This window comes from Typopeltis vanoorti, chromosome 7 (assembly GCF_054136105.1).
Source record: "Typopeltis vanoorti isolate ZY-2024b chromosome 7, IOZ_Tvanoo_1.0, whole genome shotgun sequence".
Lineage (NCBI taxonomy): Eukaryota > Metazoa > Arthropoda > Arachnida > Uropygi > Thelyphonidae > Typopeltis > Typopeltis vanoorti.
Window position 1 is genome coordinate 69,775,873 of NC_143555.1, and position 24,623 is coordinate 69,800,495.

At 33.4% G+C, this 24,623-nt stretch overlaps 1 protein-coding gene across 1 annotated transcript in view; it reads left to right on the forward strand.

Annotated features, from left to right (window-relative positions):
- Positions 1 to 24,623, forward strand: part of LOC150104758 (transmembrane protein 272-like) — a 61,310-nt gene that overhangs the window by 23,754 nt on the left and 12,933 nt on the right. The window contains exons 2-4 of the mRNA XM_090395931.1: positions 8,119 to 8,167; positions 8,987 to 9,106; positions 18,801 to 18,860. Coding sequence (XP_090252057.1) covers positions 8,119 to 8,167; positions 8,987 to 9,106; positions 18,801 to 18,860 — 229 coding nt within the window. The remainder of the gene's footprint in view (positions 1 to 8,118; positions 8,168 to 8,986; positions 9,107 to 18,800; positions 18,861 to 24,623) is intronic.

A 24,623-nucleotide genomic window follows, 5' to 3' on the forward strand; every position in this document is an offset into this window, starting at 1 on the left:
TTTTAGCCAATCCTAAATATAATAGGGCTTTACTATAGCATTACTTAATGAAAAAGACAATCCTTTAGTGCTTCACTTTATTATAATTGCTGGACTGAATATCTTTGGGATCTATATAAAAGTTTCATATCTTCCACTCCACCAGTTTCCAATGAATACGACAAAAAGACTAATCGGGATACCAAAACATATATTGTAGTCTGGATGAGAACATTCTCCCACTGTTTCTGATGGGGAGACGTATGATATGATATGATATATCATATCATACTTCTCGTTCTCACATTAGAGAATGAGGAACGCGATCTTCTATTTTTCGCTTATATTATTTCTAAAATAATAATTACGTAATGAAACAGACTATTCCTGCACACGTTTCAGGCAATAATCTATATTAACTGGGCAGTCTAGTTTGCAGAACAGGTAGAGTATTGCTCGCCAACCGCAGGCTGTGAGTTCTAACCCTTTAGAAGTCATAAATGTGATTGTTCTTAAGATGGAAAATTAATTTCATCGTCCGGTGTGACACCACGATTTCGCTTATTGGATGAATGAAGTAGCTTGCAAAATTTCCATGTTTGGTCTCTAGAACAGGATTTTCAGATTATAAAAAAAATTAATAGTATAAAATATATAAAATGAATAAAAATTATTATGTTTATTAATTTTATAATAAAAATAACAAAAGAAGATTACATTTACAATCTTTCTTGGGTGGGAGTCACATATCATATCATACTCATCTTTCTTACTTGTCAAACATAATATTCCACAAATCCATAAAATTTATCGGATATCTACCACTACTTTCTTAAATATCATCTAAATGTTTCCTCAGTACACTGTCAGTTAATTTTTATCTTTAGTTTTATCGATACTCAATCCTGTTTCATTTCTAGCAAGAGAGAGAGAGAGAGAGAGAGAGAGAGAGAGCAATGCCCAGTCCATATATAATCATTGAATGTCGTTCGTACATCTGGCAAACTTCCCGAAAAAACTCCTCAAAATTTCTTAACTCTGTCAAGAACAAAACAACCCCTTGATTAGATCCCCTTCCTAATTCTCGAGTCGCTCCACTCTCTCACAGATAGATTTCTGTCGTTCTCACCTTCTTCCGATATTTCTATAGCCATTACCGTTCGTCAGATCAACATAATCAATTCTTGTTCATGTTACTGTTTTGAATCATTAAGACTATGATGTCAGTGTATTATTATTATTATTATTATTATTATTATTATTATTATGACTGTAAATCGTTTCTCGCGTTTTGCTGGTTGGTTTGTCTCTGTTATGTGGGATGAAAACCCATGCCACCTTCGTATGAGACCAGCAATTCTGTCACTTTTCTTCAAACCTCTTAAGATGCTTATTCAATGCGTCCATGTTGATTCGCACTTCAATTTCAAACTTTGTTTTCTCTTCACAGAACGTGTAAAACTTTCATTACTTCCTCATTCATCCTTATTTTCTATAGTAGAGTCACAAGTTACAACACTTCTTTGTAACCGTACTTAATTACTATAGACGGGCTAACCCTTCATATTTGGAATACTATAAAATATATTTGAAGTAAGTGAAATATGTTGAAACGGTGTTTCAAGACAGATTCTGCCACTCTTGTGTATATCAATGTCTTATGTTTTGAAGCGCTTTCATTTTTGGATAATATCCATAACTGTTCAAAGCATGTTCGCAACACAAAAACTGCATGTTATATTTATTTATTTTTGTAAAATTAGTATTCGTTTACAAATAATATTCGTTCTTTTATTACGTTACACCACTATCAGAGGGTTTTTTGTTGTTATTATTAAGATTATTTTTGACGATTGAACATTCTTAGACTGCTTTGGTCTAGAAAGAGCCAAGGCCTTAATTTAACTGAGAAATGTTCGCATATGATGAGGAAGTGTGCTCCTGCTGCTGCATGGAAGAACAAGGAAATATTGATAAGAAACCATACATCGGAAGTAGTATAAAGGCAGTGACCGATTACCGTACCCACTGAGATGTGGTATTGTCAATAAGGATAGACAAGTGCATAAAAATTATGGATGGGTAAAAATATTGCTGCGTTAGAGAAGAGAGAGAGAGAGTTTTAACATTTTTGTAGCTTTCATTTTTGCGAACGACTTTGACTAAAGCATTACGTTTATATTTTAATATTAAAGAAAGTTTAAAGAAAATTACATCATAAATATTGTCATTGTGTTTAAACAATACAATACTTGGCTGGCATTCCCATCAATTCTGATTTTATAAACATTCTTATTCAGCACTGCTTATATATGCTTATAGAAGAGATATCTGGGAGGCTTGGGGAATTTAAAAACCTGGAAATAAATGTAGCTCATTATATATCAACTTTCAAGGCTGTCCAAGAAATATTTCCCTACATAAGTAAATAAACATACAAGTGGGTTTTTATTTTCCGTATAAGTGAATATTTACTTATCTTTTGTGGGTATCACATATGAGTGCGTGCGTGCTACATATAGGCTGAAAAAAATGCCATGTTTTTTTTGTGTGTGTGCGCATGCGTATTTTCAAATTATATCATCTTTAGTAAGTAGGTCATTTTTAACTTAACAAAAAATACTTAACCATTCATTTGCAGTGCAAGAGATAATGAGGTATCCAATGAGATGGAGTTTCTTATGTTCGCTTCATCAATTTAAATTGGAAGTGCTCATCATAAATATCTGTATTAAAGAAGAAAGGAAGCTAGCGAAAGAAGTGTGTGTGTGTGCGCGCGCGCGCACGCACGCACACGCACATACACACACACCACTAATTGATAGTAATATAATAATTTCTCTGTATTTCCTTCCTCTCTCTCTCTCTCTCTCTCTCTCTCTCGCTCTTTGCTGATTAGTTTTATTGTTGACTACCAAAGCGTCTGAGTTCTAACATTTTTAAATTAATGCATAATTTCTGTGTCCCTGAGCATTTTTCTTCTTAGAATAGTAGAAACAAGTAAAAAAATACTAATAAAAACTGAAAGTAGAGAACGTTCATTACTAAAAAGGAAGAAGTTTGAAAGCTACTAAAAAGAATAACATGTTATATTCTAAGTATGTTACTGAAGCTATGATGTGCCACTTTTATAATTCTTATTAAGAGGTTAAACATCAGCAATAATAGAAAGAGAGAGAGAGAGAGAGAGAGAGAGAGAGAGAGAGAGAGAGAGAGAGAGAGAGTACAATAACAATTTCAAAATGAGAGCAACGCTAAGTATATTATGTATAGATAAACTTTACCTCTTAGTACCACATTAGATTAATAGTAGGCGAAGCTCTGCACTCCTTTCAAATTCTCTTCACGAATAACGACACAAACTACAAGAAAAAAATAACACAGTGAATGAAGACTACTAATTTATTTGTTTTTCTTTAACTACAAAAAACGCAGTTACCAAAAGTTTTGCAAATTTAAACTACTACATAGGTAAACATCGGAGAATTAATCTCGGAGAATCCTATATGCCTTCCTATATGAATCCTACATGCTATGTGTTGCAGCATGCCTTCTGTCGAGGCGACAGAAGACATGCTGCAACAATAAACTCATTCCACACTTGTAATATGTCTTGTTCTTCTGAGTTTTGGTGAATTACTGTAAGGCTAATCTCACCGAAGGATGATGAAAAGGAGAAATTAAAAGTTGTTTTCGTTTGCAAACAAATGAACTAGACAGTTGACCTTGCTGGTCTAATGGATAGGGTCTCCGTTCTCCAAGAAATAGACAGTGGATCCCATTGTAAGATAGAATTTATGAAGGTCTTTAGGTGGTACATTTTGTCCAACAGTGTAAAATTACCAAAAAGAAACTTGTAAAGTTGCAAAAAAAAAAACGTTTGGTGTCTTGAGCAGAGAAACTGGATTATCTAATCCTGTTACAGGTTCACAACACACACACACACACACACACACACACACACACACACACACACACACACACACACACACACACACACACACGAAAAGTGAAACCACCTCACAAAAAATATTCTCAGATTAATTTCAAATCACTCAAGGCCTTCTTGCTTGGAAGAGAGAGAAATATAAAAACAGAATTGGTTTCGGTTCTTTTGAAATATTCTTAAAGAAGTACAATCCATCTTTGAATCACTGAACGTAATGCCTAAACATGACGTTGTCGATTAGCATCTCCATCGTACCATTACTGTCACAATTGCAATTAATATCTAGCCTGTTGGAATCAAATGTCCAACCGTTTCCACGTGTCAAAAACGTTTGTAGTTTCTGTGCTATTATAGTATCGTAAAGACGACAGCAATATTGCGATCAACTCGAACCTTCCAGAATGGCAGAATGCCAAAAATCTAAGTGTTGTCGCTACACGTGGTTAAATACGCCAGTTGACAATTGCACCAGCGTACAAGTATCAAGCACTGTAAAACTAACTGCGATGACTACTCGAAAAAGCACGTGGTGGTGATATGCACTGCTAACAATAACACACTTGGCGGCCAAAGCTGATCAGTGCTGAAGTTCCGAATTCAAGACAAAATAAAGCAAGCTTCAAATCGAACCTGTTAAATACATTACAAAATTTAATTAAGTTTCGCACGTATGATTTTAGTTTAGTATTCTACGTCTTTTACTTTTTCTATATATCACTGCGTAAGCTGAAAAAAGGAAAAAAAAAAAGAAAAAACAATATAACCTTCCCCTGTTCAAAGCTTTAATGTTTATTATTAGTCAACAAACGAAACTAAATAAAACAAAAAAAAGGGGGGAGACATAAATTTGCGTAAATAAACCATCCCTAAGGCATATTGATCATTTATCTAAAACACGTTAACGTCGGCTAAAAGAAATATGTAAAGACTAAGGTACATTATACATAAAAACAATTACAAAAGCAACTACAAGCTCAAATAAATGTAGGTGCAAGACTAATTTGAAAATGGCAAATGATTTTACGCCCTAATGTGGCCTCATCTAGGGATTGAAACAAGGTTTATTCCTCAGAACACATTGATTTACTACAGGTCTCTTGAGATTTGTTAATTGGCGTTCTTGTGGGTTGATATGATTCTACGTTTAGTTGTAAGTAATAAAGTCGGATAAGCGATTGTAGGTAAAAATGTACTCTGAAAAACTACAGGCCTTAATGCAACATCCTTGTATAAGTAATATACCCACAGTATCGGAAGGAACATATACACAATTTGTAATACAATCTGGGAATAAAGGAAAGAGTTAGAGAGTCATAGCTAAACATGGTGATTGATCAAAGCAAGAAGTGAGACTAGATGGCTAATGTAAGCCTGTCATGTATCGCAAACTTGATTAAATCATGCTTTATCTTAGCAGAGCGTGAACCGAAAAGTTAAAAAAAAAAATCTGAACAAAGTTGAGTGTGTGTATTTCTGAAAGCTGAAATTAGTATTTTGTCATTCCTAAAGAGGATTTCCCAAATCCCGAATAATGAAGTAGTTTTGGAAAGCCTCTGCACTGATACTCTGTTGTCAGTGAACATAATACAGAACAATACCTAACCGGTTTTCCAACCGAGCGAAGCCTATGTCTGCATTTATTTCCTATTTCCTCATTATTTATTCATACCTACCAATGCGTATCCATTACAAATGTTGAGATACTTTTTCATCTAGGAAATGGCCTCCAACCATGAAACTTGGAGCTTACTCTAAAAAACTAAAATAAACTAAAAATAACCGTTGAGTAGTGTCTGCCATGCATAGACCGCGAGGTCATTTTCAGTTACATGCGTGTCATTACTAGTTATTATATAATCGGTAATGTTATAAATTACCATATTCCTCTTAGGCATGTTAGACTCAAAAGCCTGTCCTGTAAGGAAACATATCTTCTTGGAAAGCTAATCAATATTCTGATAGGCCAGTTCATCCTGTCTGCAAAGTGATTAATGTAGTGTAGTGTATTACGGTTGTCAATTGCATGAATAAGGTTCAAAGAAACATCCTAACATTCTATTATTTTTAAATAAAATCTATTCAACTAGTAACCCCCCTCAATAGAATGGAAAAAAAGCAATTGTGATTCCTATCTTTAAGAAAGGTAATAGAGATGACCCTAAAAACTATACAGGTATCAGTATACTAAATTCCTGTTACAAAATATACAGCAGAATCTTAAATAACAAACTAATGAAATATTCCTAAAACTTTATACTAGAGGTACAGAATGGATTTAGAAAAGGACGATCATGTATAGACCCAGCCTTTTGCCTAAAATTAATAATAGAGAAAAGAAGAGAATACAATTTAGAAACACATATTGCATTTATTGACTTTGAAAAAGCATTTGACAAAGTTAAAAGAAGCATTTTATTTAACATATTAAAAGAAAGACAAATACCAAATAATATTCTAAAAGCTATAAATATATATGAAAACAATCAAATACGAATAAGATTAAATCAAGCTGTCATGTACGAGAGAGATAAACCAAGAGTCCGACAGGGATGGCCCCTTTCAGCAATTCTTTTTAATATTTATCTAAATGAAATAATAATAAAATGGAATAAAAATTCCCATCAAGGTATTAAACTTTCTCTTACAGTGAAGTTAAACACTCCTTTTTGCCGACGACCAAATAATAATTACAAATTCTGAAGATAACTTACAGAAAGCTATTTTAGATCTAAATGAGATATCCAAAGATTATGGTATGATAATATCAACAGAAAAATCAAAAACTATGGCCTTTAAAGGACAAGATCCAGCAAGAACTAAAATAGTAATAGATAACAAGATCTTAGAACAGGTGAATTCATTTAACTACCTAGGATGTATGATAACATATGAAAAAGATATAAGCGTAAAAATTGCAAAATATTTATAAATAACAGGTGTAATTAACTCTATATTTAAACCAAACCTAGTTCAAAAACAAACCAGACTAAAAGTATACAATACATTAGCCCTACCAGTCAATGTATGGAAGCGAAATCTGGACAATAAAACAAAAAGGCAAAGATTAACAACAGCAGAAATGAAGTTTATGAGAAAAACTGCGAAGTATACTCTACAAAAGAGTATACTTCGATCACAAAAAAAACACGAAGAAATTATGAAAGAATTAAACTAGGAATCAGTAATAGAAAAAATAAAAAAAATAATAAACATAAATGGATGGAACACGTTAAAAGAATGAAAACAGAAAGATTACCAAAACAAGCCTTAAATTACAAACCATTAGGAAAATGAAAGCCAGGCCAGGACGTCCTATTAAGAAATTCAACGATGATTTCTAAGGTCGGAGCAGGCCACTCTAAGTCTAAATCCTTGACAATCATGGTGATGATGATGAGTTGCATGTGTTCTGATTGGCTTGTTTGTTTTGAGGAATAAAAAAAAACCTAGATTCCGAGAGAGGAAAAACCCTGCCACCTCCATATGAGATTAGCTAATTCATCTTCAATTGTAAAGCCCTGATAAGTTCTTCAGTCGTAGACGGGAATTCGAACCTTGGTCTTTCCAACCAAAAGACGTCGTCGAATCCGAGTGATCTAATCGGTTATTAATCAAAAGTAATTTCCACAAAAAAAAAAAAAATCTTTACTATGTTCTACATACCAATGTCTATAAACTTTGTGGTTGCGTTGTACTCTATTAACGACCGATATATCTACAGTAAACTTTTATAAACACTAAACAGACATTCATAAACAGGATAATTTCTTCATCATTAATTTTTATATCCCATGTTTATTAAGCTGAATTGCTTCATGAGAATCATTCACATGTAATGTAACGTCAAGCTTTAATTCCTACTGGTTCTCTCTTTGAACTTTCTGATGTAACTGTTATATGAAAAGACATTTTAGAATGCAGTCAAATTACATTATGTTTTCCCCTTATCGTACCGAAAGCTAAGCTAGATTTATGTACTCTCCCCACATTTTCATCTTTGATATATTCATCCATTCTGTTGGCTTTGACAGAGAAGACTAAGTTAGTCTACATACATACCAAATACTGCTGGTGAAACTAATAAATCGAAGTCAAAATTGAAAGTTTTCTGTAGATACAGTCATCAATAGAGAATATCCCATATAATATTTAAGACTTTTCGCTTATTTTATGTTATTTTTGCATTGCAGGAGACATCGCCAATGGCAAGTCCCGATTCATGCACATTAACCCTTCCTAGTGAGTACAATTTTTTTAAATTTATTTTAACAGATTTTAAATACACGAAAGTTAAAAAAAAAGAAATTAATCTCCATCCGAACAAAAGTAACCTCTAATAGCGAGAATCCTATATTTAATTATTTTTTCCTAGTCTTTATTATTATTATTTAATTAATTAGTTTGTTTGTTTATTTTTGCAGAATGGCTTAGCGGCTAAGTAGGACGCATTTCACTAGCAACATGGTAGTTGTCAGTATACCAAGTTGCTGCGTTTTGTTTCTGATATAAATGAATATTGCTACAAGGAAAGTGAATGCCAGTGAAGAGAACATGTAAGCATATAGAATCAATAAAGCTGCAATTTCTCTGCTGATCATGAGTGTTCTCATGCCTCTTTAGTTACTAGACATGTAGAATAACAGAGGCAACGCAGACAGATGGATGATATCATAATTTGACTGAATGTGATTGCTCGCGAGTGCAATTAGTGAATTAAAATGCACTTAATTTTCTATTCTTCTATTAATTGAGAATCGAAAATAGCTTATAATGATATTTTTCCAAATGTTAACTTTCTATTTGTATAATTCTAATGTCTAACTTAAAATGATTACAATTAATATCAACAACCAAAATAATTGATTGATCACCTCGATCGTTGACTGCTTCTCTTTGACCAGTTTGTTTTTCAGACAATCAAAATAAATCTGTTGGCATCAATAATAATAAATACTTTTAATAATGTCTTTCTTTTAATATTTTGAAAATATTTATAGCATAACTTACTAGCTGTACACTTTTTCAAGTGTTCTAAAATTTTTTTTTGATTTTTTTTAGTATCAGAAACAGCTGGTGCACCTAAACAAACGGTTTTTCAAAAGGTGAAAGAAGCAAGAGAGACCTCCACTGGGGCTTTAGGGTTCTTTACTGCCGTAGTAGCTTTGCTTTTTGGAACAGGTAAGAAATCCGGGCACTTCTAATATTATTAAACCGAAGATATATGGAAATATGTTAGTACAGTTTACAGTGATGTATTAATGTAAATGCAATTTACATTAAAATATTGGTAAAGAAAATAAATGTTAACACATTAAACGAGTACGCTTTGAAACTATGCCATTTTGTTTAAATTGCAATAATGTAGGTTACCTATTTAACCTTATATTTAAAGGTTAAATACTGTAATTGAAAGGAAATCACATCGGAACGTAGATCAACATAACTAGAGGGCGCTTTCCCAAGAGGAAATGAAAAAAAAATTGTACTACAAAAAAAAAAGTTAGCTTGCGAGTAGCATTTTAATACAGCAAAACTCAGCTAGTTGCAGCTATGATAGTAATCACTTTCATACAGAAAACTAATCAGCCGCATTTGATTTTTAAAAAAAGCGCTAAAAGTCGAATAGCACGTTCGAATATAAATCTATCAAATCTTGAGGCTCTTCATTCAAGCACTTTTCGATAATAAGATATGAAAATATGTCCTCCTAGTCTGCGAGATGATTCCTGCTCGGAAAAACGGCACATGCACTTTATCTGCAAGACCTAAGTCAGAAATCGGTGAAAAAAAACACACACACGTACATGCACACACACACGTACACGCACACACACAGGTACACGCACACACACACAAGAATGTAAACAATATATATAAAAAAAACCACAGCTAGATCGACTTCACATAGTATTCACCCTCAACCTCTGCGATAAATATTCGTATTGGTATTAAATCCTTTCCTCTATTCTATAATTTATCTTTCTATTAATTACCAGATACGTTTCGCAAGAGTTATTTTATTCGTCCACAACAGTATTTTGTGCATGTGTACGCAAGTTATTGTAGTTATTTGATTATTTTTAATTCTTACAAAAATTTGTTGATCCATTCCATTTTTATTTTTATATTCCATTATTATATACTGCAGTAACTCCGCACTAACGGGATTAAATTTAATAAATTTGGAATACAGGATTTTTATTAAATTTGTATAATTTAAATTGGACCATTTTATTGACAAAATTAGGAAAAACAAAAATTACGTCCACAAATAAGTCGCTATTAATAAAACAAACCTAGCGATGAGTTATATACACGTTATAATGCATCAGATTTTTATGAAAGTACTGCGAATGTATGGAGTTCTTTGAATAGCGCAACTTTCTTGGAAGAAAAAGAAATCCAGCCAAATTATAGTTCTTATTATAAACAATTATACGACACGTTGAATATTATAAACAATTAAGTCTTATTATAAACAATTGCTGTCCAGTATTTCAATATTGATAATCTAACCCTTGCCTAAAAGAATAGTTGAGGAAGAATTTTTTTCCTATTATAATTCCCGTTCTTATTGAAAAAAGGATTGGAAATGTCATCTTTTTTTCCCCGCTATTATCTGACCGCTATGATTGCAAAATTTCTTAAAAACCTGTTTACAGTTACATATGTAGAGAAAAAAAAGTTCAATTATTTTTGGACATTTCAGTGCATGGTTCAATTATTGCAAAAACGAATGTTAACACTGAGAAAAGCAACTACGACACGCATCTGTTATGAACATTTCTTATTTGTTATATTTTAATCTTGTTTAGCCAGTATATAATAACAGCTAAGTGGCTATTTTATTATTTACTGAATCAATTCTTGTAATACAATACCTTTCTTAATTACAACTTTTGCAGCTAGGTTCGTTATATCTTGCACTGAATTCTTGTTTTAATGTTAATTTTGATGAATATATATATATATATATATATAAATATAAAATCACCGGTGCTCAGAAATATTCAAATATAGTACGCAAGTTGTCATTAGAGAAAGTCAAACTGTAAACGAAAATAAAAATTAACGACGACAAAAATGTGTAACTATCGTTTATTCATATTTGATAATGTGTATACAGAAAATCTGAAAATTTATAGTCAGTTCAGGCGGATGGTTGCCTCACCAATATTTTTATCAAGTGGTATTCTGAACTTTAGGTTCATGTTCCACATAATAATATATAGGCAAGATTTTTATGTTTTCGAGAGTCCTACTATAATCAACTGTTTTTAGCTACTGTTGATTTATGATTATATCATGGAATGTTATTGAAACTACATTAGTGAAAATAAATGATTTCAATGATTAGTGAAAACAGCGATATTAAACAAACCACATGAATGGTGTAAAGTACTTCTAGATGTACGGAACTAGATTAACATTATAATAGTGTAACTTAATTTTTCCTTAAGGTAGTTTTTTTAATTTTCTAATTCTTGTACGTACTTTCATATCTTACTTCATTTTAAGTTTTTATTCATTTTTTTTATATTCTAAAAATTTTAAAGATTTTAAAGATGACTTTATATACTGGATTTTACCCATTACTTTTTATATCTTGGATTTTATACCTTATCTTAAGTTATTGAGCATTTTTACATCTTGAGGTTTTATTCTTTACCTTTTATATCTTGTTATTTTATCTATTATTTCTATAATTTGGTTTTAATTATACTGCAACCAACTGTTCTCATCTTTACAAGTTGAGGAGCGGCGTAGTCTGTGAAATACTCCTTCAAATTTTTACCTAAATCTATAATATCCTATTACATCCAAAGTTCTGGCTAGTAAATATTCCCTGACTTCTCAAATCTATCATCACTGTCTTGCTTCTTCATCGATTATGATGTCATTCACTTTAAATGTCGAGTTACAAGACAAGCATAAGCCTAAAAACAGAACTTGGATATCATATCTAGGCCATCATGCTCCGACCTTATTTACGGTTCATCTTGTTGTCATATTCGAATAAATCAAGAAATATTCAAATCCTTTCTTGAATTTCATTTTTAACTCTTCATTTTCATGCATTGCGTACATTCTGTAATTTTATATAAAACAGTATATAACATTAGCTTCCATATTTAACACACACGTTAACTCTCTCTACACACACACACACACACACACACACACACACGTTATCTCTCTCTCTATATATATCTATCTATCTAGGCCACACACACACACATGCGCGCGCGCTTCCTTTTCATCCCTCAGTTTCTATAATGTAACCATGTAATCTAATATAAAAATTAGAGTCCAATTCATGTTCTCCCCTGATACAAAAGTAGTCACGTGTTCTTCCGACAAACCGGTCACTCAGGCTTAAATCTAAAAAAAGTAATGCTTCGATAGGTTTCTAGAACAGCTAACACATCATCTCACAGGCTAACTTACTTTGCCAGAACTTGTTCAAAAGGCGACCGAGTACGGAGATGTGTGGGAGAAAGTACTCTGAAAAGTGCCCGTTGGCCATGAGATTAGTACAATTAAAGCTCTAACCAGCATTAAAACTGTGGCGTTGCCGACATGCACAGTTTAATAATAATAAACTTACTGCCTATTAAAGTTAAAAAGAAAAATTAATATTCGATAAAGTGAAACCTCACAAACCGCAGGTCATTTTATAAACGTTCACAGTTTCAGCAACACAAAATAAGCGTCTCTCACTTTTATTTGCAAGACTCAGTCAGATCAATCATAACTAATTATCAGCTATTACAACTTCCATTCACTTCATCCTTTCAAACTAAAAAAATAGAACGATCTTTATTACTTTAATTTGCATATGCATGAACCTTCCGTCCGTGACGTGAGGAACCTTCTATCTGGTCTCTTTGGACGAAAGGTGAGTGAGCCGGTCCCATACGGAGGTAGGGAGTTTTTTCACCCGGAAACTCGGGTTTTTCGTCCCCCCAGAACAGGCAAACTGGTCCTGTGAACACACGCATCTACAGACATAGGACACACACACTCCAGGAGCCATAGGACTAACCACCTTATCTTCCTCGAATTACGGTTGAGATGTCCAAGAATAGTTGGAAGGTGGCGAGAGCTTAAGTGCCTGTTAGAACCGTTGATAGATATGCTGATCGTTTCCACCTCGGGCTGCGAAGATTCATTTCACATTTCCGACCACCTTCCATCGCGTTAACTTTCTGTGCGTCTTGTACGTTTCTTAGCTCAGATATCACCCTCGCATTACTACTGGGCATTATTACGCTTATAATGTTATTAGTGATGCCGTGTTACTAGTTTTACAAAACGGCAAGGACCAATACGGCTATGTCGGTTATTAAAATACTGAAATACTTCCGTACTGGTTGTTAAGTAGTATAATAGTAATTGCAGTAAGTGATAAAACTGATTATATTAATTTTATGAATGTCGTAGGATGTCCATGAAAACAACTGACAAATGGGTCTCCTAGAGACAACTGAGAAATATTCGCAACACTCTGCTAGTTTGACCTGAGTCGTGGTAGACAGAGGGGGCTGAGTTGAGCATTCTTTATGAAACACTGTGCTTTGGGAGAATTACCAGTTCATCATATTCTCGAATTATGAAGTTGTTTCTGCAACTTCGTAATTCGAGGATAATGATAAACTGGAAATTCCCCAAATATTCAAATGCTTCACATGAAACGTGTTTTAATAATTTAATTAAAAGGAGAAGTTCAAGACTCTGAAGATAGTTTAATCGTTTATGTTATCTCGTGGAGCTGGAAGAAACTACATCTGATACAATACATCAAACTTTACTGTGGGTGCTCGAGAAAAATGGTTTCGATGAGAAATATTTACATATTTGGATTGTCTACAGACGGTACCAGCATAATACTAGTTATGAAGTCTGGAGTTTCAGTCAAAGTCTAGAAAATTTTCTGAATATTTTAATTTGGCTCTAAGTCAACCGTTTTCAGTTATTTCTGGACGACGCAATAAAATACGTAAATCAAGTAATCACTTTATATTTTTTCTTAGTAATCGTTACAATACATCAAATAAACATTAGAGAAAATTAAATAATATATCTGAAAGACTGGAAATTGAAATAATGAAAACTGGAAGGATATTTGGACCTCCATGGATAGCGCTCGCCCGTGGCGAGTAGTTGCAGGCTAGTTTTTTTAAGTTAAAATTAAAACATTTTACTTTAAAACAAAACATAGAAACACCACCACCACTGATCAGTTTATAGATCTTCTGCTGACTAATTGAAAGATCACTAAAAAATGGAGGTTTTGGGCGAGTACGTTTTTTTTTTTTCATGGCGAGGAGGATTTCATATAATTGGACAATTATATAACAGCGTCATATAATATAACAGCGCTAAAAACAGTGGGAAATCGTGCCAAGCATTGATATTTAGTCTAACAGAAATTTCGAAATGGGAAGAGTTAAGTATTGGAAATTTTATTTATTTATTTATTTTTAGAGATTTCGGTTTAATATATGAAATTCTAACAGAGATGTCAATACTTTCTTTTAGCTGTACAAAAAAGAAATGTTTCTGATATTAAAAAGAGACCGAACATATACAACTAAATAAAGGAAGCTATGAAAAGAAGCGGAAGAGATTATACAAATGAAGAAATAGATGCGATTTCAAACAAAATGTGCTATCAATTTGAAGAGAAACAGATAAACTACTAGACGGTGTAATAAATTTATGAAAATAGGTTGTTGTTTGTTGATTAAAATGAAAAATAGAATGAACTGCTAAGGTTTTTCTTTTTTCAATTTACCGAATCCTGAAACTTGGCTAAATGATGTTTGCAAAGCTCTGCAGATTGAAGGTGAAAGAAATTAAAAATATTAAGCCAACTAATTAAATATAGCATTTCAATAATTGATTTTCGTGATTGGTGAAATTTTAATATATAAAAAACTCAGAGAGTATTATAAAGACTATAATATATAAATAAAGGGATTTATAATATATATTTGAATTTTTTAAACTATAATATATATATATATATATATATAAGTTTTGATTTACATACTTAATACTTATTTATATTCATTCATACGTATTTACAGTACAGGTTGTTAAATATTTGAACATGAATTCTGCCTTTTTCGCGGTCCGTGCAAAGTGAGCGTAAAAACACGCGATAATCGACTCCATGTATACGGTTTGACTCCTACTGCAGTATAGGCCACATGTAGAATGTACTGGATTTTTATGAAACAGGGGGATGTCCCAATACTTCTTTTCCTTTCGGCGTAGTGTGTGTGTATATATATGTGTGTGTGTTCTGCGTTTTCCTCCCAACAGTAACCCTACCAGGACGTAATTTATTTCCTACATGCTCCATTGCATAAAATGTATATATTACATGAAGCTTCCAAGTACTGTTTAACATTTACATTTCAAATTTTGTATTCATATTTACATTTCTATTTTACATCTATATGTGCGTAGAGGTACCCGTTGTAACATACCACACCCGATGGCAAAATTTTCAGATAAATTCGTTTCCAGTTTTTCAAACTTCATCACCTTCAGATCCTAAATAGGCACGGAAATGCGTATTGGTCTTAACGGATTTATGACATACAACTGCACATCGCGCATTAATAATTCTGCAATAATTTTCAAGTGGTGAAATAAATTTAATGTGCTAGCAAAAACGTTGGCATGTGTTCAGTATAATAAAGTGAACGGTTCTTTTCACAAGAGAAAAATTACAGAATTACAAGGTGTGTGACATCCAAGAAAAAGTTATTGGATCTCTCCTCCCTCAAGACAGTGATACTTCTTTTCCTTTCAGCGTAGTGTGTGTGTGTGTGTGTGTGGTTGTTCACATTTATGTATGATATTTACCTGTTTACTTGTATCGTCATACAACTTGGAACTTTGTACCTTGATACAATCAATTTATCGTTCGTTCGAGCAAGATAGCTTGAGATTTATTTTATTTACTTATTTTTCTTTTTTGGTCAGGTGATGATGGTTTTGGAAAAAGAAAAAAAACATTGTAGTGTTTTTTTTTCTTAAATTTTTGGGTCGTTTGCACAAAACTTCCTGCACTTCCTGGACGGAGGGCAAATGCTAGAATTAGTCGCACATTCAGACATTGTGTCAAAATACTTTAATTATGACCCAGATGAAATTTTATTATGACCTGATTTTTACTGTTTTTTTTTCGTTCGTCCTCTTTGCATAGCGTCATCAGCACGGTCATTCCACTTTTGAGCATGGAAAACTCGTCGTTAAATTTCTACTCATTGTTTCCTCTTCGAAAGGAAGTTTCAACGTCGTTCTACTTCGAACAGGGAAAGCTGGCTACATAAGTAGCCAACTTTCCCTGTTCGAAGTAGAACTGCGCACGCACACACACACACACACACACACACACACACACACACACACACACACACACACACACACACAGGCACGCTCTTCTAGGAAGTCTGCTGTTTTCTAACAGAGAAGAAATCTCAAATGGCATAACGCTAAATCACATTACTACTACTAAATAAATAAATGGCGAATGATTCAGCAGGTTCTATTCTACCTACATCAAGCAAAAAAGCTTTGTAATAACTGCAACAGTATCATTTGGCGCTCACTCCGAAAGCTTTCTCTGCACTTCTAAGTTTAACTCAATGTGACTATTAAGTTTGCTATACTACATTCAATGTCTCATAGCGGTTACATGTTTTTTTTGTGTTCTGTATAAAGCGAATCAACCACATAAGCTAAATTTTTCATTACTTTACGACCTACACTAAATCTAAGCTATCTGGTAAATTGAAACCATTTAATTCCAACTCGGTTGAAAACACACCCAAATGTATTAGCTTGGTTTCCAGCAAACACTAGAAGCATATTCGTACACAGATAGTCTTTGAAAAATTTTAGGAAAAACTAGTATTTTCCGCTTTTCACATAAAGCAAGAATATTTAATTATTTGATAATTAAATAATCACAAATAAAAATTCTCAAATCACTGCATTATTTGACTGCAAATGCAAATATCCGATTAAAATGCCCATTAAAAGTGAATATGTTAGGAAAGAACTTGACATTGATAGCATTCAGGAATATGTAAGAACTTCTCAGGTGGTACAGCCGCTTAAACTGAATGGAAACGAAAAGGTAAGAAAAGCGAGTTTTCTTTGCCAGGATAGTCAGGAAAAGACCAAGAGGAAGACCAATATATAGGTGGATTGATACAGCAAAATGTGCCTTAGAAGAGAAATATAAGATCTTATAATATTGGAATCTTAACAGAGAACAAATTAATTTCGAGGAAAATTGTCGATAGGAAGTTAGTAACGATGTAACTTTTCATGTAGGACTTTCATAATATCCCGCACATCCTTAATAATAATTTGCAGAATATTCGCATCATCATCATTAAATTTCTGACATATACCTTCAGGATATATGCCAGAAATTAGTTTATGGAAACTAATATATATACTAATATAGTATAAGAAAATAGTTTATGGAGGAGCTGGAGAAGGCATATGACCAGCAGTCTGCTGCAGGGGTCAGTACGCTGACCATGCTATTTAAATTTGATTATTAATAATACAAAAAATTATATGAGGTGAAATATTAAGCTACCTTTCTGAAGATACAAAAGTACATTGACTAATAGTTAATAAAGATATTTTGCGGGGTGATTAAACAGACAGTACGGACAAAGGAGACCTGTAATCAGTTTAATATGGTAAAGTATAAGGTGAAAGCATTTTGGGCTGAAAAGAGCGCCAGTTGGCTGCTACATTGACGGGACGAAACTGCAAGAAATTAATGAGACTACGGGATTCGGGGATGCTGGTGGATTGCGAGTTGAAATTAAGAGAGCATATCTGAAAAATAAAAGTGGTTAAGGTACCTCAAGAATTACCGAGTAGTAATTGAACAATATCCTGACAAACAGAGATAAGCGGGTTATTATTACTTCTTTAGAAGGCATTCTTACGATCCCCCATCTACTTTTATGCACAGATCTGGTTACCCAAGTTTTTTTTAGAGATGTGGAAGAGTTGGAAAGAAGTCAAAGCGGATGACAAATATGATAGCAGTTCTAGGGAATGATCTTTGTAATATTGAAGATCTGTGTGTTACATAAATTGGTTGATAGATGAAAACATATAAGTTACTTAAATTTCTTTTGTACGGAAGAAATTTTAGTAGATGAATTGGGTGAGAACCACGAGCCTTCCCTGGAAACGGAAGTTTCCAGGGAAGGCTCGTGGTTCTCACGAGCCTTCCCTGGTAAACATCCATCGCTCATCTCCAAGTAAACATCTTGTTTACTTGGAGATGAGCGATGGATTAATGGAATGGATTGCAAGAATCGGTTGCCATACTCTGCTAGTGAATGCGTCGAAAGCAAAGCACGAATTGTGCGAATGGTGGATGGATAGTTAGTAAAAGGGTCAGCGGACTTCCCGCGATGAGTCAACGTCTGCATATAATGATAATGACACATAGCTATGAAAATTTAATAAACACGGTTAAACTTCCAATCACATCTGCTTTTTATATTAATTCTTCTTATATTATATTATAGATGACCTATTTGCAAGAAGAAAGAGTATGATTTTTTTTTTTTTTTAAATTAGATAATTTATGGATGAGCCTTTTGTTGAATTAAATGGCTACGCTGATTTGAGGCTATTACTTGATGCATGATCACTGTTCAGTTAAAGCACACCGATTTTATGTATTTTATGTAGAGGTTTTCTTCTTTTGCATTGCTAAAGTTTTAATTGAATGTTTATTATGTTAAACTTCATTTTTTCCTGCATTACAGATAAACTTGCAATTCAACTTTTTTTTTTATTTCATTTACAGTTGTGTGCGCGATATTTATAGCTATTTCCATTGCCCTTCCAATAGCTATGATCATTATAGGTAAGTTCAATTAACGTGAAATCATTCTTAGTGCTTACAATATTACTCAGAATTTCTAAGCGAAATAATTTACACTAATTTAAAAAAAAAAGTCACCCAAAACACGCAGTAACACATTGCGGGGTGGGAGGGGGGGGTTGGAGCGAAGAGCGCATCATTATTGTAACACAAATTGCAATCACTGATCCTATAGGAAAATCTCAGAAGCAACAGGTTCTATTGAAAAACCCTCCAGCAAATGCTCCAATGTCAAATTCAAAAATATCACACTTTTTTGAAGGCCACAAGAAATTCCACTCTGTCGCAGAGTCGATGGGCTTCAATCTCCTCTTCCAGGACACACATCTCTCTAATATCACCAGAGTCACGATTTTTTTTTTTTCAAGAAAACGTGTGAGTACACTTTTTTTTTTTTAAATGTATACATAATTTCTGTTACATTTAAGACGATATGTTAGTAACTGTATTATGTTTGTATCGAACACTGGATTAAATTCTTTATTAAAGTTTAGACCTACTGCCGACTAACACGTATGACTTTAGGGGCGATTCCCTAAGACATCTTTTACATTCCGTAATGATAATTATCGAGAAAATCTAAACTTCCAAGATGGTATGTTTACCTTCATAGTTTATTAACACTTCTATTATTAATAAAATAAGGTGAGCCATTAAACGAGGAAATGTTTTATGTTTCAAAATTTCAAAATACGATTAATGGCATTTGCTGATAGCTGGGTCTCTCCAGAAAAGGCACGAAAAACATATTAGATAAGTCTTCTCTTAGTTCCTACACTACTTGTAAATGCCACCCCTCCCTCCCCATGAATGGTGTGTTGGTTCTTGATGAACTCCTTCAACGTTATTCTGAGGAAATAATCGCAAGGGGTTATATCAAGGCTGCAAGTACCGTGTTCATGATTGAACGATCACGCTATGATATGCGCTCTCTCTCTCTCTCTCTCTCTCTCTCTCTCTGGTTAGTAGCACTAATATCCCTTGAAGAAACCATCAACACATGATGATATACGAACATGCTGAAAAATGAATGTATGTAGTGACCGACTGAAAATATAATAATAATAATAGCAACGCAACACTTCGCAGTACACAGACGACATTTCAGGAGCACCTAATTTTACACATTTCTTCAATTGCATACGTGGCCATAATTTGGGGAACCACTGTGATTATCACTTATGGGAATTCCTGAAGAATTATGTCTTTTCTCATCGTCTGATATGCCAAAAAACTCGGTGGAAAAATCACTAAAATGTGCAACTGCCATTAAAGAGGCACTCTGTTGAAAGGTTTCTTAACAATATAGTGCTTTCATTGCTATTGGTGCAGAACTTTGTAATTCTAATTAATTCAATTAATTAGAATTACAAATTCAATTCATTAAATTTTTAAATTAATTAATTAGAATTACAAACAAATTTGTACTTCTAATTAATTGAATTACAAATTTACAAATTTGTAATTCAATAATATTAAACAAATGTATAATTTCTCATTCTACGATGCGCGAGTTTGTGAAAGAAATTAAATCAGGCTGCTGGCGCCATCTACTGATATATTTCTAACATACCTTCTGTTTTGTGAACTTGGTCTCACAAGTCTGATTAAATAATATCATTAAACAATACTACATTATTAATAATTAATTAGTTGCAATGTTCCTTATAGTCCAGAGTAATGTTTAATATCATGTTGTTAAAAATGAATGCGCTTGGAATCTTTGAATGCATGGAGCTTAATGAGGTTCTTCAGTAGGATTTTTCTGATTAGAAGCTTCATTGAAAACAAGAACGCGCTTGATGTACGAACAACGTAATGCTGAAATTATCCCAAATAATCATGTGCTAGTTCCCAATTGTGTGTGTGTGTGCGCGCTGCTAAACGTGTTTCCTTATTCCTCCCATGCAGAGGCACAGGAACGCTCTGGCACTGGGACAGTTGCCAAGGGAGGCGGTAACATCGCAAAGCTATTGCTCTACCATCTAATGTCGGTCTTCTTTCCTATGTATTTTAAATGAAAATCGATTAAGGATTGTTGGTGCTGACACTTTATTACATATTACGTAAATCACTAGGTAAAAAATTAGAAGTTCTGAAAACAGGAAACGGTTTCAACTCACACACACACACACACACACACACACACACACACACCATGAAAAAAAAATTGACTTAAGAATACATAGACGGATGGGCATTTCACTCTGAATAATCTAATGATAATTTTGATGCACTTTGATACACTGCCTTAGAAGTAGTTGCGATTTTGCCGACCTTGATAGTCGAGTGGTTAGCGTATTCACTCTCGAACCACCATGCAGGTTTGCCCACATCAGTAACGTACCATTGGTTTACAATCTTTCGTGGGTGGGAATCACATACAACAGACCCTCAAATTAACGCACCCTGATTTAACAGACAAAAAAATCATTTCCTAAAAGAAAAATGTACAACTTTTTTTTTATTTGCAAATAAAGCTTATTAAAATAAAAGGGTGTGTCAATAAATCAGTATTATCTTATCATGCATCCGGTGTAGGACTCGACATGATCTAGGTAAGGGAGAGTGTTAATAGAGAGGGAGTGATAAACGGTTTTCGTCAACATTGATAGTCTTATGGCGCAGTTCGTCTATTGTTTACGTTTTACAATGTAAAACGTAAACAATGATTCTATTGTTACGTTTTGGTCGTTTTTGAGTTTTACATAATTGTGATTTTTATATATTTTAAAATAAATATGTAATATTTGTCTATCATTTATGGCCTCGTGTGATAAAGAAGCAAAGCGTAAACATGTTAATTTGAGTGTTGTAAAAAATTAGAACTGATTGAGAAGCTTGAAGGTGATGTAACTGTTGCACGTGTGAGTCAAAAAGCAAACAGTTCCAGACATTCGCAAAAATAAAATAAAATAAAATAAAAACTTAAGGAGTTTGCATTAAAATACAGTGCTTGTTCCAAGACTACGTCTACAGTTGGTAGACGTAGTCTTGGAACAACGTCTACAGTTGGCAGAAAACACAAAAGTAACCGAAGATAAACACCTAGAGAAAGCAGTGTAAAAGTGGTGCTAATTTAGCAGCGTTAAGTGGTTGTTGTTGTTAAAGGTGTTGTATTAAAGTCAACTGCTGTAAGGCTTGCTAAGCAGAGGGTCTCAAATTTCAGGGGAGTGATGGATGGCTCTGGCGTTTTCGAAAGCGTAGCGGCATTATTAATAAAAGAATTTGTTGTGGATCTTCAAGTGCAAATGAAGAACAAGTCGATCCTATCAAAAAATATCTAAATGACCTCATAAAAATGACAAAGACCAAGAATGAGTTGCGCCTCGTCCTAAACTATCTATTATTTGAATTATATTGATCATCACAAGACCCTGATGTGGTTCCTTATCATGAACATTTTAGAAAATTTCAGTCAACAGTAATAAGGAAGCAGCGCCAAGGTGTAAGGCATCTAAAGCTTGATGGTTTCTTCAAGACCGACTACTTCATCAAATGGACCTTTTCACCATAATCCTCTAACCAGCAAGGAATTAACACTTCTCCCTTCATATGGAAGTCGTATTTCTGACTTTGAAAACTGTGATTCTTTCAATTAAGTTAATATTAATATTGAATGTTACGTATCTTCTTTCTTAATGTTTTTGTATCTTTTTATTCAGTGGGATTTAAGCATTTTAAAGTATTTTCCCCTCCTGAAATGAATTTAAATAATAATAATAATAAAAGAAAAAAAAAAAACTAATGTTCACCTTGAAAACAACTTTATGTGAACGTTAAGAAAATAAAAATAAGTGATGGAAACACTCCATTAAGTTACATTGTATATTTTGACGTGTTTAGTTAGTGTGTATAAATGATACACATTAACTATACACACTAATGATAAAGTGGTGGGTATAAATTACTCAATGCATATTATACTAATATTTTATTCATGAAATGTTATTATATCATATCATTACAATAGCATTATTTTAATACATCCTGTACATTGTAAGTTTGTTATAAATATATGTTTTTAAAACATATTCGATTTAACGAACTTTCGGCAGCGGACACCTATTCCCCCGATTAATTGAGAGCTTACTGTAATATATAAAAATTGCACGTCGAACGGCAGCGCGATTGCTTTCTGAAATCTAGAATAGAATCTGCATGTAGATACAATTTAGCAGAAAGCACATGAGAAGGAATTTTCAATTTGATAACATTATGTGAAAGAAGCCTTGATAACCAGAAAAGCATTTATCTTGAAATTCAAATGGCCTCAATAAGATATAAAAATGCATATTCTGACAACTTTGAAATTAAAAAAGGAGTAAGACAAGGATGTGTTTTATCACCCTTACTATATATGAGATAACATATATAGTGAACAAGTGTTTAAAGATATTGCAGAATTAAAGGGTGTAAAAGTCGGGGGTAGGAACTTCAACAACTTCAAGTATGCAGATGACACAGTCCTTATAGCTGAATCTGAAGATGATCTTCAAAACTTAGTCACAGAAATTTACAACAGAAGCTTAGACATGGGATTAATTATTAACCTAAATAAAACAAAGTGCATGATTATATAAAAAGAACCAATAAATAAGAAACTAAACATAACTCATAACCAAAAGAAAATTGAATAGGCTCAGTCTTTTATATATTTGGGACAAATGTTTCCAAACAGAGGAAATTCCCTTAAAGAAATAAAAAGAAGAATATACGCACCAAGAAAAGCCTTTATGATAATGAAAACTTTTCTAACATTCAGAGACATCAACATAGATACAGGAAAAAGATTAATAAAATGCTATATCTGGTCAAGCCTTCTCTATAACAGTGAAACTTGAACCCTAAATAAAGAAGCAGAGGAAAAACATAGAAGCATTCGAAATGTGGACCATCAGAAGAATGTTGAAAATATCATGGACAGAGAAAATGAAGATGTTTTAAAGAAAGCAAAAATGAAAAACATTAATAAAAATAATTAAAGAACGAAAACTTAAATATTTTGGACATCTAACTAGACAAGAAGGCATTCAGAAATTAATATTAGAAGGGAAACTGGATGGAAAAAGATTGAGAGGTAGACCAAGGAGAATGTGGTTTGAAGACATTAAGGACTGGACTGGTTTGAATTACCGTAAATGTTCCAGAGCAGCAAAAGAAAGAAAAAAGTTCCGGGACATGGTTGCGAACCTCCTCCTAGAGGATGACACTTGAAGAAGAAAGCGCTTGCATATAAATATGTGACTAGGACTGTGGGATATTGTCACGTTTACTATAAAAATATAATTCTTATATTTTTGCTTAATTAATAATATTTTATTTATGTTATTGCGCTACAGTATAACTGGGGGGAAAGGAATGCAAGGATATTTCCACGGAAAAATATCAATCTACCAAAATCACGTAGAGACATCTCGATTATTTGGGGTGAAAAGATTAGCAGCAGTATACTACATTGGTGGAACTGTACTCCAGGAGACTGATGAGGCCAGGGACTTGGGAGTGTTGGTGGATAGGGAGATGAAGTTTAGGGGACACATTGCAAAAGTAGCTAAATCAGCTCATCAAATCATTTGGTTGCTGAAAAATACTTTGACGAGCAGAGACAAGCAAGTTATTGTTCCTCTGTACCGAGCCTTGATAAGACCTCATCTCGACTACTGTGCCCAGGTTTGGTCACATAGGTTTCTTCTTGATAGGGAGGATGTGGAGGGGATCCAGAGGCGAGTGACCAAGATGATA